The sequence below is a fragment of the Ovis aries genome, chromosome 1 (assembly GCF_016772045.2).
Source record: "Ovis aries strain OAR_USU_Benz2616 breed Rambouillet chromosome 1, ARS-UI_Ramb_v3.0, whole genome shotgun sequence".
Taxonomy (NCBI): Eukaryota; Metazoa; Chordata; class Mammalia; order Artiodactyla; family Bovidae; genus Ovis; species Ovis aries.
In genome coordinates this window covers 186291156-186304387 of record NC_056054.1, presented here as the reverse complement: position 1 = coordinate 186304387, position 13232 = coordinate 186291156, and the positions used below count along the sequence as shown (strand labels likewise).

The window sequence follows — 13232 nt, the reverse complement described above, 5'->3', positions numbered from 1 at the left end:
TTTAGCATTACCTCTGAGGACTATCTTCTGAAGGTTAGTAAGTGTTCAGTACTTTCGGTAGGACAATTCAAATAAATGTGAATATAAGACTACTTTTAAAAGGTCTTTTGTTTTCATTACTCCATTACAGAAACTCAAGATTGGTTTTTATTTTGGTTTGAGGCAGAAAAGATTTGGCCACAAGTTAAATTATTAAATTTGGAAGAATTTTTAAAAAGATATTTTTAAGCATGGAGAATTGACTACACAGATTTTATTTATATCTTCACCAAATATACAGTCAAATCATCAGCAGATGTGACACTAAAGAAAATCCGGGTGAGAGAAAACAGACTTTACTTCTTCTGCATGCTTAAATTTCTCCTATGGAGAGAATGTACACATTTCACTTAAAGATGACCAAAGTGACAATTTAGTTTTGAATCCTCTTACATTACTTAAACAATTGTACAATTTTTAAAAGATATAACTCTTACTCAGGGATGAGGGAAGAATATTATTTCAAAACTAAATTTTTAAAGATTTTTAAGGTGAGTGTTAAGTAAGATATGATGGAAAAGGAGAGGTTACTGGCAAGGAATTCCATTTAGGAAGGACAGAAAAACTAAATATCACCAGTGGGTTGACTTGCTGAAAGGCTGGAACTGTTCATCAGTAGTTCTTGGGTTAAATCTACTGGCAGTTTTGCAGAGGCAGCCTCTGGTTCCTGTTCTAGGGATTAACTAGAATTAATTGGTTACAGGAGCCAAACGAACAATCATGCCACCAATTTTTTAAACAAAATAATGCATTACTATTGTCTGTGTACTCCCACACCACTCTATTGATGTTTTCCTTTTCTTGTGCTGGGGCAGGGTGGCTACTACAAAACTGTTGTGCTCTGAAATAAAGCCTACAGTACAGGAAACCTAAATAAACACGACTTCCAGGATGTTGGATACAAGCAGTGGAGCTTGTCAAGTGCTGGTGAGGCCACCTTAGCCAGAGTAACACCTTCTAACCTAGCTCTTAACAGTCTTGTTCCTAACTATGCAGAAGCAATTGTATTTTGTTCTGGTTGGAAGTCCAAGTACCCCATTCTATCTTTCTTACCTGCCTTCATTTCCCCCTTTCTTCTTATTGACCAAGCTGTTGAGTGGCCTCTTTTTTGATTAGTATTTCCATCACTCCTAACGAGGAGCAGGTGATCTGATATACTGAGCTGCTGTTAGGCCTCTCTCATTGCTCAGACTTATCGCCAGCATGGACAGAGGGATACCTAAGTAAAGGTCCTGGAATGGGAGGTGGACTGTGGTAAGTGTGGAACAATAGAGGTAGAATGCCAATGGTGGTGGTGAATGAACATTACTACAGTGGGGAAGGATCTTAATAAACAAGATAAACTATATTTAGAGGAGGAAACACAAGTATAATTCACAAACAGTATTAATATTATACACTGTACAGAAAGCAATCAGAGAAAATGTCTAAAACACTTCAATATAAAATAACCCATACACTTAAAATGTATGCATTTTTGTAAAACAAATTTCCCTCACAGGCTATTCTGACAGGGTTGCAGTATTATTTAAATGCACAGAAAAAGATATAACAAATAAGTTCTTGATAAGAGACCAACAACCAGTAAGAAAAGGCTATCTGTAATGTGGATGATGCTGGCTGCCTATCAATTATGGCTCCTCTCCTTTGTTTATCGATTTTATTCAAGTACTGATGGCTATTTGCTTCAAAGGACTCTGGGACCTTACTTAGTCCTAGGAGGTAAACCTTAACCAGTCTAAGCATCAATCATGTGATCTCATTTTCTTTGTGAGATGCTGGCTTAGAAATAAGCAAATAAGCAATTCTGGCCAGTGCGACATTGGTGAATACAGCAGGATGAAGGTGGCCCTCTGAGAAAGCTCTCTTCCATCTTAAAACAGGACACAAGGAAGGGATGGTCCCATTTTCTGCACGTGAACATTTTCATCTGTATGTGATACCTAGAAAGACATGGCTATCTTAGCTAGCTCCCCTGGTGGTCCCAAGAGGACAATCAACAGGCTGAGTTCAGCAGAGTAAATATGGAACAAATCTAGATCCTTGAAGATGTAATTGAGCTGTGAAATTAATTCTGAGCTGTGCTACCTAAGGACTTTTGGTTATGCTAGAATGTTTTTCTTACTGCTCAAGCTACTTCTAATTGGTGTTCTATTATTACAGATAGAGGCATTCTAACTGACACATATGCTAGGAAAGAAAATTCACATTGATTTGTATAGATACAAAACCTTCTATATAATTAGATTGTTTTTAGCCACCAAAATGAAATTCAATTTGGTCAGAACTGCCCATAACTGGCTTTTCAGCAACATCTGTACCAGAGAACATAAAATACTAAGAGTGCTCCCCAAATCCATACAATTTGGACTATTGGGTTCTATGGAATGGAGTAGATGTGTATAAACTCTAAGCCATCAGCTTGAAACTGGAAAGAAGAAAGAAAAAGGGTATAATAGGAGAGCACTCCCTGATCTCAATTCTTGTTTATGCTTTTCAAAGAAGAAGATAAACTGCTTTTTACCGCATGACAAAATGAAGGCTGCCTCTACAATTCAAACATTAGGATACACTGATAAAAACAGAGAGCCATAGAAAGAAGTATTAACCCATAGGTAACACCCACTTATACTTCACTCTCAAGAAAGTTGCACTGAAAGCTAAGGAAGGCAAGAAAAGTGTGGTTAGAATGCTTCAAATACAAATTTAAAAAGTGATTGCTGTATTTCTTAAAGAACTTCAGGCTTCAGAACTTGACTAGGCAAAAATTCAGATTTTCCCAAGAGGCAGAACCAGTTTGGGACTAACCAACAATTAGAAGAGTTGCAGCAGGCCCAAGCTGATAGAATACTTAAAATCAAACCTATTGAAAGATTTTTTCCCCTAAGGCCCACACTGTTCCGCATTCAGTACAAACAAATTTCATCAAAGGCACAAGTTAATACAACAAGTGTGACAGAGCTTAGAATCCACTTAATCTTATAGTTTTTAGTCTCCTAGTAAATTACTTACCTGTTCTCCAAAGTACAGGCAGTTTAAAAAACGGCGAGCTTAAAGGTATTCTTGGTAAGAGTACAGAGCCTATACTCACCTCTGTTTCAGGGCTGGAATTTCTGTAGGTTCTGGTTCAAGTATTTCATAGGCCAAGTTTACATCCTCTGTCTCTCGAAGCAAGGCATAAATAGGCTCAATTTGTTCATTAAACCTTGCCAAAAGTGTGCGCGCATCTTTTTTAGGCATTGCTGATTCATCTTCTTCTACCTCTGTCTGGCAAAAGGTACAGCGGAAAGTTCCTACAAAGAAAATAAAAGTCTTAAGTCAGGGCCCACAAAGACTAGCCTTTAACAAACAGTATATATCTCCACTCTACTTCCAACATTTTATTATTAAAGCTTTCAAAAATATTCAAAAGATTAAAGAATTTTACAGTGAACATCTCTGTGCCCACCGAGATTTTAAACTTAACATTTTTCTATTGTTGATTTATCTATTCATCTATAATTTTTTGAAGCATTTCAAGTAATTTCACTCCTAACTACAGCAAACAGATTTTAATCATAACATTTCTAACACATTTATACTTATTTTAACTTAAAATCAAATTCTTTACAGCTCCACTGAGACCTGTAGCCTAAAATCAACACTTTTCTTTTCGCACTGTATACATTTGAGTCTACATTATGGGGAAAGCCAAATAAATACCTAAAACCGAAAGTCTCCAGTAATTCTGTACATTGCCGTTAAGGCTATTTCTTCAAACTTACTACTTACATCTAACTCAGTTCTGTTCAGTCGGACTCTTTGCAACCCCATGGACTGCAGCAGGCCAGGCCTCCCTGCCCATTACCAAGTCCCGGAGTTTGCCCAAACTCATGTCCATTAAGTAGGTGATGCCATCCAACCATCTCATGTGCTGTTGTCCCCTTTTCCTCCAGCCTTCAATCTTTCCCAGCATCAGGGTCTTTCAAATGAGTCAGCTCTTCACATCACGTGGACAAAGTATTGGAGCTTCAGCTTCAACATCAGTCCTTCCAATGAACACCCAGGACTGATCTCCCTTAGGATGGACTAGTTGGATCTCCTTGCAGTCCAAGGGACTCTCAAGAGTCTTCAACACCACAGTTCAAAAGCATCAATTCTTCGGCGCTCAGCTTTCTTTATAATCCAACTCTCACATCCATACATGACTACTGGAATAGCCTTGACTAGAAACACCTTTGTTGGCAAAGTAATGTCTCTGCTTTTTAATAAGCTGTCTAGGTTGGTCATAACTTTCCTTCCCAGGAGTAAGCATCTTTTAATTTCATGGCTGCAGTCACCATCTGCAGTGATTTTGGAGCCTAAAAAAATAGTCTGACACTGTTTCCACTGTTTCCCCATCTATTTCCCATGAAGTGATGGGACCAGATGCCATGATCTTCGTTTTCTGAATGTTGAGCTTTAAGCCAACTTTTTCACTTTCCTCTTTCACTTTCATCAAGAGGCTCTTTAGTTCCTCTTCACTTTCTGCCATAAGGATGGTGTCATCTGCATATCTGAGGTTATTGATATTTCTCCCGGCAATCTTGATTCCAGGTTGTGCTTCTTCCAGTCCAGCGTTTCTCATGCTGTACTCCGCATGTAAGTTAAATAAGCAGGGTGACAATATTCAGCCTTGACGTACTCGGCTTTTCCTATTTGGAACCAGTCTGTTGTTCCATGTCCAGTTCTAACTGTTCCTTCCTGACCTGCATACAGATTTCTCAAGAGGCAGGTCAGGTGGTCTGTATTCCCATCTCTTTCAGAATTGTCCACAGTTTATTGTGATCCACACAGTCAAAGGCTTTGGCATAGTCAATCAAGCAGAAATAGATGTTTTTCTGGAACTCTCTTGTTTTTTCGATGATCCAACAGATTTTGGTAATTTGATCTCTGGTTCCTCTGCCTTTTCTAAATCCAGCTTGAAAATCTGGAAGTTCATGGTTCACATATTGCTGAAGCCTGGCTTGGAGAATTTTGAGCATTACTTAACTAGCGTGTGAGATGAGTGCAATTGTGCAGTAGTTTGAGCATTCTTTGGCATTGCCTTTCTTTGGGATTGGAATGAAAACTGACCTCTTCCAGTCCTGTGGCCACTGCTGAGTTTTCCAAATTTGCTGGCATATTGAGTGCAGCACTTTCACAGCATCATCTTTTAGGATTTGAAATAGCTCAACTGGAATAGATGAGACCAATCCATTTTCAAATTTAAAGTTCAAGAAGCCTGTGTTGTTTTTATATCTATAGCTTCAACTTCAGCTTAATTATAATTTCAACTTGTAATTAAATTGTAATTCTTTAGAAATACCTCAGATTTTTCACTTCTACTATCATTTCACCTATCTGGGGCACCATTATCTACTTATCCTGAAATTTAGCTTCCTAGATCTGGTCTTTGAACCTTTAGGCTCTGTCTTTCCAATTCCAAGTTCCTAGGCCACTGTTTTCTTAATCTCATCCTCCTGCTCTGAAATCTGTCTGATAGTTGAACCTCTAAAGTCCACAGCATCAAACTGAAATTTCTCATCCTAACATTCAAGATCCAAATAACTTGATCCAGAAACATCAAAACCCAACCACAGTCCTTTACTTTTCAAGTAAATTCAAACACTTGAGAGAATATATATTAACATCTATTTTATTGTATATAAGTGCTTTCTTTCTAAAGTACTTCCATGTACACTTTTTGATCCCTATACCAACCCTGTAAAATGATGTCAGAACTGAGGATATGAGTTTTATGATTTGTCCAAAGGCACACAGCCAACAAGAGAAACGCAGTAACAGCAGCTATTGTATACCCAGTGTTTACTAAGTGCCAACTATAGCCAATCATCTGAAGATGGTATTATTATTAGTGCTCATTTAAATCTGTACAATACAGAGATTCTAAGAGGTTAGGAAACTTTCGAAAAATCTTATCACTACTAATTGGGAGGTGATGGCAGGATTCAAATCCAACCTATTATGATGAAACTCATACTCTTTAACATTACTTAATACCACTGGCCCAACTCAGACCTCCAGTTTGGTTCTGACTCTCAAATGCCAGGGATAGCCATCCTTCCTTTCTAACCCAATCAACCCAAGAGATTAAGAGAGATCACTTAAGTGTGATCACCTAAGCATTTAAGTGTCTGGCACATAGTAAATATGTAAAACATTTCCTTTTAAAAAGCCTAATATATGATTGATATATAACCCCACCCTCAACCCCACTTCCCCTAATAAAGAATAAACCATCTAGACATCTCTGCTTCAACATTAACAGTAGGCTCTACTGATATATTTCCAACAGAATAAGTTTCTCTACTGCCTCTCACACATAAAATATCCAATCACATGTAAATTCTTTGCTCATAAACCCTGTCTAAATACTCTTAATCCATCTTTCTGCTATCCATATGCTATCTCATCATCTACATCTATTCCAAACAAATAAAAAGGAGAAAACAGCCTCTCATAGCTAAGAAGTAGCCCAGCACTCATATGTTAGATTGTGGCGCTTTTCTGACAAATGGAATCCACAGATCACCAACACCAGATAAAAGGTTCTCTGAAACCACGATGGAAGTGAGGCAAAACCAAGTCAATTTGTGTCTGTCTGAATACAGATAAAGGTAAGGTCTGCACAACCACTAAAAAAGATAATTCTAGGTAACACAAGGGACTGCTGCTTCTTTACCAATTATAGTTTTAGCCTCAGCCTGGTCATCTCACTTCTGGGATAAGATTTATTAAGATATCCAATCAAAGAAGTAGACTCACTTCTTATCTTTTTTTAAACTCTTTATAGAATTTGTTAAATACTGCTTCTATTTTATGCCTTGGTTTTTTAGCCACAAGGCATGTGGGATCCCAGATCCCCAGCCAGGGCTTGAACCTGCACCCCTGCATTGGAAGGAAAAGTCCCAACCACTGAACCACCAGGGAAGTCCCTTAGCCTCACTTCTTGACAGTACCTAATCCACAGCAAATCTTCTCCAATTACCTGAATCCTCCCCAAAATTATCTAACAAAAGCCCATATTCTCTAAGTTTGTTTAGCAAAGTCATGCTGAGTCACCACATGGCTCCCTATGGTGTGTGGCTTTCTTGCTGCAGAAAGCATCAACAAACTTGATTTTGTTTACTGTGAGCATATATCTGATGGTCTTTGACTAATGGACATCAACACAAAGATCTGACTTAACTGAACAAGGATACTATTTACCAAAACAAAGAGGAAGAACAAGTTTGTTTTTCTTTGTGGGAGAGATATCAAGTTGCTTTAGATATCTGAATCCACTGCCCTTCTAATAGCCAGGACATGGAAACAACCTAGATGTCCATCAGCAGATGAATGGATAAGAAAGCTGTGGTACATATACACAATGGAGTATTACTCAGCCATTAAAAAGAATTCATTTGAATCAGTTCTGATGAGATGGATGAAACTGGAGTCGATTATACAGAGTGAAGTAAGCCAGAAAAAAAAACACCAATACAGTATACTAACACATATATATGGAATTTAGAAAGATGGCAATGACGACCCTGTATGCAAGACAGCAAAAAAGACACAGATGTGTATAACGGACTTTTGGACTCAGAGGGAGAGGGAGAGGGTGGGATGATTTGGGAGAATGGCATTCTAACATGTATACTATCATGTAAGAATCGAATCTCCAGTCTATGTCTGACGCAGGATACAGCATGCTTGGGGCTGGTGCATGGGGATGACCCAGAGAGATGTTATGGGGAGGGAGGTGGGTGGGGGGTTCATGTTTGGGAACGCATGTAAGAAATAAAGATTTCAAAATTAAAAAAAAAAAAAGTAAAAAGATATGTACCAAAAAAATGGATTTATTAGAAGTCAACTTATTATAACTTCTCGGAGAAGGCAATGGCACCCCACTCCAGTACTCTTGCCTGGAAAATCCCATGGACGGAGGAGCCTGGTAGGCTGCAGTTCATGGGGTCACTAAGAGTCAGACACGACTGAGCAGGACTTCACTTTCACTTTTCACTTTCATGCATTGGAGAAGGAAATGGTGACCCACTCCAGTGTTCTTGCCTGGAGAATCCCAGGAACAGGGGAGCCTGGTGGGCTTCCATCTATGGGGTTGCAGAGAGTTGGACACAACTGAAGTGATTTAGCAGCAGAAGCATTGTAACTTCTGAAAGCTCAAAAGTGCAATTTAAGATTAGAAATTTTGATATGACAATCAACAACATATAGATGATAATTGAAGCCATAAAGTAAATCAGAGTATCCAGAGATTAAGGAGAGTGAGAAGCACTAACAGTTAAGGTATAAACCCAAGGCAAGAGAAATCCTTGAGAGATAGAATTTGGTACAATCAGAGGGTATGGTGCTAATTTTCAGGTCAAGAAGAATTGAAAGCTAGCTTTTATATTTCATAAAGTCAAAGTAAAAGTGAAAAGTGAAGTTGCTCAGTCATGTCCGACTCTCTGCGACTTCATGGACTGTAGCCTACCAGGTTACTCCATCCACAGGATTTTCCAGGCAAGGGTATTGGAGTGGTTTGCTATTTCCTTCTCCAGGGGATCTTCCTGACCCAGGGATCGAACCTGGTTCTCCCACAATGCAGGCAGATACTTTACTGTCTGAGCCACCAGGGATGCTTTATATTTCATAACAAAAGCTAAATAGAGACCTTGGTTAGAGAGGTTTTCGTTTATATGCTATCTTAGGGTGTGTGCATGTGAAGACGCTTCGGTTGTGTCCAACTCTGCAACCCCATGGACTGTAGCCCACTAGGCTCCTCTGTTCATGGGATTCTCCAGGGAAGAATACTGGAGTGGGTTGCCATGCCCTCCCCAGGGGATCTTTCCAATGCAGGGATCAAATATGCATCTTTTACATCTCCTTCACTGGGAGGCAGGTTCCTTACCACTAGCACCACCTGGGAAGACCCTATCTTAGGGTATTCTCTAACTACTCCAGGCTGCCTCAGTTTCTTTATGATCTTTCACTCACCTCAAACAGGACCAAAAAGGCACATAAGGGAGAACATGCAATCTAGATCAAAGAATGTGCCAGCAGACAGAAAATGAAGGTTACAAAGATTCTTTAGGCCAAGTTTGACAAATGATGAGATAAGGAGGAAAAGATGAGTTCAAAAACACTTATATTTGATCATACACACCCATAAACTACACATACACACACACACATCTAAGAAAGCTACTTTACAAATAATCCCATGTATTCATCACAGTCAATCTGCAACAGTATTATTCAAATCTAACATATGCGGGAATAAAGACTCAGAGGAGTTAACCTCTATCAGGTCAGAGCTTAAAAACAAAATCACAAAGCCTAGATTCAAATAGAAATCTTTCTGACACAAAAGACTAAATTCACTGTACCACCCTGAATTACACATCCCTTTCCTAATCTATCATCCCTGCCAGCCACAATTTAGCAAACTTTTCCCATGTGTAGGAAAGGCTCCAATTTTAAAAAATGTGGAGCAGGGGAGAAGATTTGTAACAAAAAAATGTACTAAACAAACATTAAATGTGTATCACATGCCTGGTATTTACTCTGCTGAGTTTTAATGTATTGGGATTGGCAGCATGATTAAAATATATCCAGATATAGATAATTAACAGGTATTGAAAATAGGGAGAAAAAGATTTAAAAAAAAACATATTTCAAAACTATAATTTAGGGTTGTCCATTCAGTAGTATGTGAAAGTCCCAATTCTATGACTCAGGACTTTTCTTGTGAAGGTAAGTTATTACCCCAAAACAAGAAAATAAATGGAGACCTACTTGTTTGGATGAGGAGAAAAGAAGAGGGAGAGTGAAAGAGTTTTATACAATTTTAACTTTCTCCCAAAATAATAAATGTAACAACCAAAATGAATCTGGGGCATGGGAGGAGGGGAGAAAAAGGACTGGGAACAAAAGGAGAAAAAAAAAAAAGTCATGTTCAACAAAATTCAAACTTAACACTTTCCTTTGCTAAACCAGAAAAAGAAAATTTAGATGATGTCTATTATGCTGGCCAAGGTCTTTGACTTAACTGTTTACTCATTAACACATATGGGACTCATTTTAATTACGAAAGTATTTAGTCAAGGGAACAATGAATAAGTACAAGTAAAACCAAAGTGAAAAAAATTGTATATCCTCCTTAGTTTAACAAGAAGAAAATGCTTTGAAAATTTATCACAATTGAGGAAAAGGGATGAGGACGTTATGAGTCAAATCCCCAAGGAATTAGACATTATTTGGATTGTGTTTTTCCCTTCTTCACACAAACACACAATGAGTAAGTCATTGGCTAATGCCTAGAGTTCACTGTCAAAGATCTACCAAACATATTAATTGCAACTGGACTATTACTCAGCCATTTTTCTACCCCCCCCCAAAATCAATCCATCAATCAAAATAAAATAAGCTGAACTGTTTTGATATGCTACAGGTGTTGCAGTGCTGAAGCAGAAGTTATGCTGCAGCCCAAGTTCTCAAGGTTGGCCAAAGAAAGAGGCAGGATGATCAAATGTTTGCTGCTGCAGAGCCCTTACTCCAACACAGTGAAACTAATGTCCCAAGGATTTGCCACATTCTGCCTCCCTAAATCTTGCCAGTCATCTTCTGAGCTGCTTTTCTAGAGCTCATATTCTACTGGGGAGTGGTGGTGGTTTAGTCACTAAGTCCTAACCAACACTTGTGACCCCATGGACTGTAGCCCACAAGGCTCCTCTGTCCATAGGATTTTCCAGGCAAGAATACTGGAGTGGGTTGCCATTTCTTCCTCCAGGGGATCTTCCTGACCCAGGGCTTGAATCCATACCTCCTGCATTGACAGGTGGATTCTTTACCACTAAGCCAAAGTCAACCCACTCTAGTATTCATGGGCTTCCGTGGTGACTCAGATAGTAAAGAATCCACCTGCAATGCAGGAGACCTGGGATTAATTTTACCATTCTTTAAAAATCCAACCACTATATATTATATATTTTAGAAATCAAATTTGGACATTGGTTTCCCTCCCAATGACTATTTTATGGATTATGTATATATGAAGAAAGAAAATAAACTGAGGAGCTTGGGAAAATAAGATAACCCAAAATTCTAAATATTACTTTCCATTATGCCACAATATGTTTCTGAAGACAGCCTAATTAAACAGAGCATATTTTCTATATGAATGCTACTATGGGAATTTCAGTTCCTAACCAAGGCTTCCAAGGCTTTCAAAGTAACCAAAAGTGACTAACATTACCCTCTAAAAGCAGTGATAAAACATCCCCAAGCTTCTCTATACTTTTAAAATGTCAACTATTCTCCAAATAAAAGGGTGCTTTGAAATTAAGAGTTGAGAGAAATCATATATGGTACAGAATAGACTGACTTTATCATTTTACATATCCTTAAAAAAAGACCTGCAATGATTATAGGATTTTCCCAAGGAATAGTTACTAATATAGTACAAGACTGGAAGCCAGCATGGCTCTGGAACCCAAATACAAGGTCACTTTGCTGTCTCATAGGCACTGCTTAAAAAACAAAATGAAACAAAAACAACCTCTGAAAATGACATAGCCACTGAACACACTGATTATGCAAAAAAAAAAAAAGACTCAATGCATTAATAATAAGTGCTCTGAAATACCCTTACAATATGAACCTAAGTTGGTCAAGCATTAATAACCACAGCTGTTACAATAACAAAAATATTTCATTAACTATCACTTTCCCCATGGAGGTCTGATGTGCAGTGGCTGCAAACAGCACCCTCCCTGGTAGTGTATATAGTGTGCTGCATATATCGGTTACCCTAAGGGACCCTAGAGACAGCCTTTTCCAGTGGACATTCATGTCTGGCATGCTGTCCCAGACAAGTATGTACTGCCTTTGGAAATCCCCAGGGCACAGTGACTAGGGTCCACACTGACCAAGTCATACTGTCTATCTGCACCAAGCTGCAGAAGAAGGGGCATGTGACTGAGGCCCTATTCAGGGCCAAGTTCAAGATCCCTGGCTGCCAGAAGATCCACATCTCCAAAGACCAGAGATTTACTAAGTTTAATGCAGATGAATTTGAAAACATGGTGGCAGAAAAGTGGCTCATTCCAGACGGCTATGGGGTCAATACAACCCTAATCATGGTTCCCTGGAAAAATGGGGGGCCTTGCACTCACAAGAGCCTTGGCGCTTTCCCTTCCTTATTCACGCCCACAAATAAATCCTATTTTCCTGTCAAAAAAGAAAAATTCACTTGCTTTCTCAGATTTAGCTTATGGAGGAGGGAGGGTGGGGTAGACTTGGGTATATAAAGTAAAACTTTATATAATCATAAAACTTACCAATTGTCAACACAGAGAAAGGTGGAAAGAGCAGGGACTGGGTTGAGTAGGAGAGGAAGAAAAACTAGGTTGGCCATTTTAGTCTATATATTTTGAGTGTTTAACAAGTTTACATTCATATATTAATTATTTACTTTTAGGAGAAAGAAAACAAATGTTATTTTGAATCTCCAAACACACTCAACTAACTACCTCTTGATACATGAAAGTTGTACAATCATCCTTGGGATATTCTTTGAAAGCACTATCAAGTCCTTTGCTAAAACCTTTATAACTCAAAATGTTAATGGGTATATCTATTAAAATGTTACACCAAATACTGAAGTCTCAAAAAGTTACCGTTTATTCTAATTTCCAAACTTCTTTCATAAAGCAAATTTTTTCAGTATAACTGGAGAAGGGTATGTGCATGAAAAAAGGAATTGCTATTATAAAATAGTAACAGACATGAGAGGAGCATAGTTATATATTTTATACAATTATTTTACCTATAATAAAATTGAATTTGAAAAACCAGACCAGCAATCTACTGCAGAACATATAAGTTACACTGTAAAATATTCATTCATTTGCATGAAAAAGGAAAAAAAAAACTAAAGCAGATTTAATATGTTTTTAAATTCAGAAGATCTCAAATATATTAATGATGTACACAATACAATTCCACCCCCAAAACTTCAATTCAATCAATCAAATTGGCTTCTGTCTTTCCTTAAATCAACACATCTAGATTTGGTCTAATCATGCATCATTCCTAGATTCTGGAACTCATTATAAAAGGGGAAAAATATACTATGCCTGTGAAAGAAAACAATAAATTGAAGTGTAGTACTTGAGTGAAAACTAAAG

The 13232-nt window shown here is 38.1% G+C and overlaps 1 protein-coding gene and 1 non-coding gene across 7 annotated transcripts in view; one reads left to right on the top strand and one right to left on the bottom strand.

The window, feature by feature from the left end:
• GTF2E1 (general transcription factor IIE subunit 1) overlaps positions 1-13232 on the bottom strand; it is a 41921-nt gene that overhangs the window by 16167 nt on the left and 12522 nt on the right. For all 6 annotated transcript variants that reach the window (XM_060418433.1, XM_042231939.2, XM_027980298.3 and 3 more), the window contains exon 3: positions 3131-3332. In XM_060418433.1, coding sequence (XP_060274416.1) covers positions 3131-3332 — 202 coding nt within the window. The remainder of the gene's footprint in view (positions 1-3130; positions 3333-13232) is intronic.
• LOC114111276 (small nucleolar RNA SNORA70) lies at positions 11737-11876 on the top strand. The gene has a single exon (XR_003587358.1). It is a non-coding gene; the product is annotated as a small nucleolar RNA SNORA70 (small nucleolar RNA).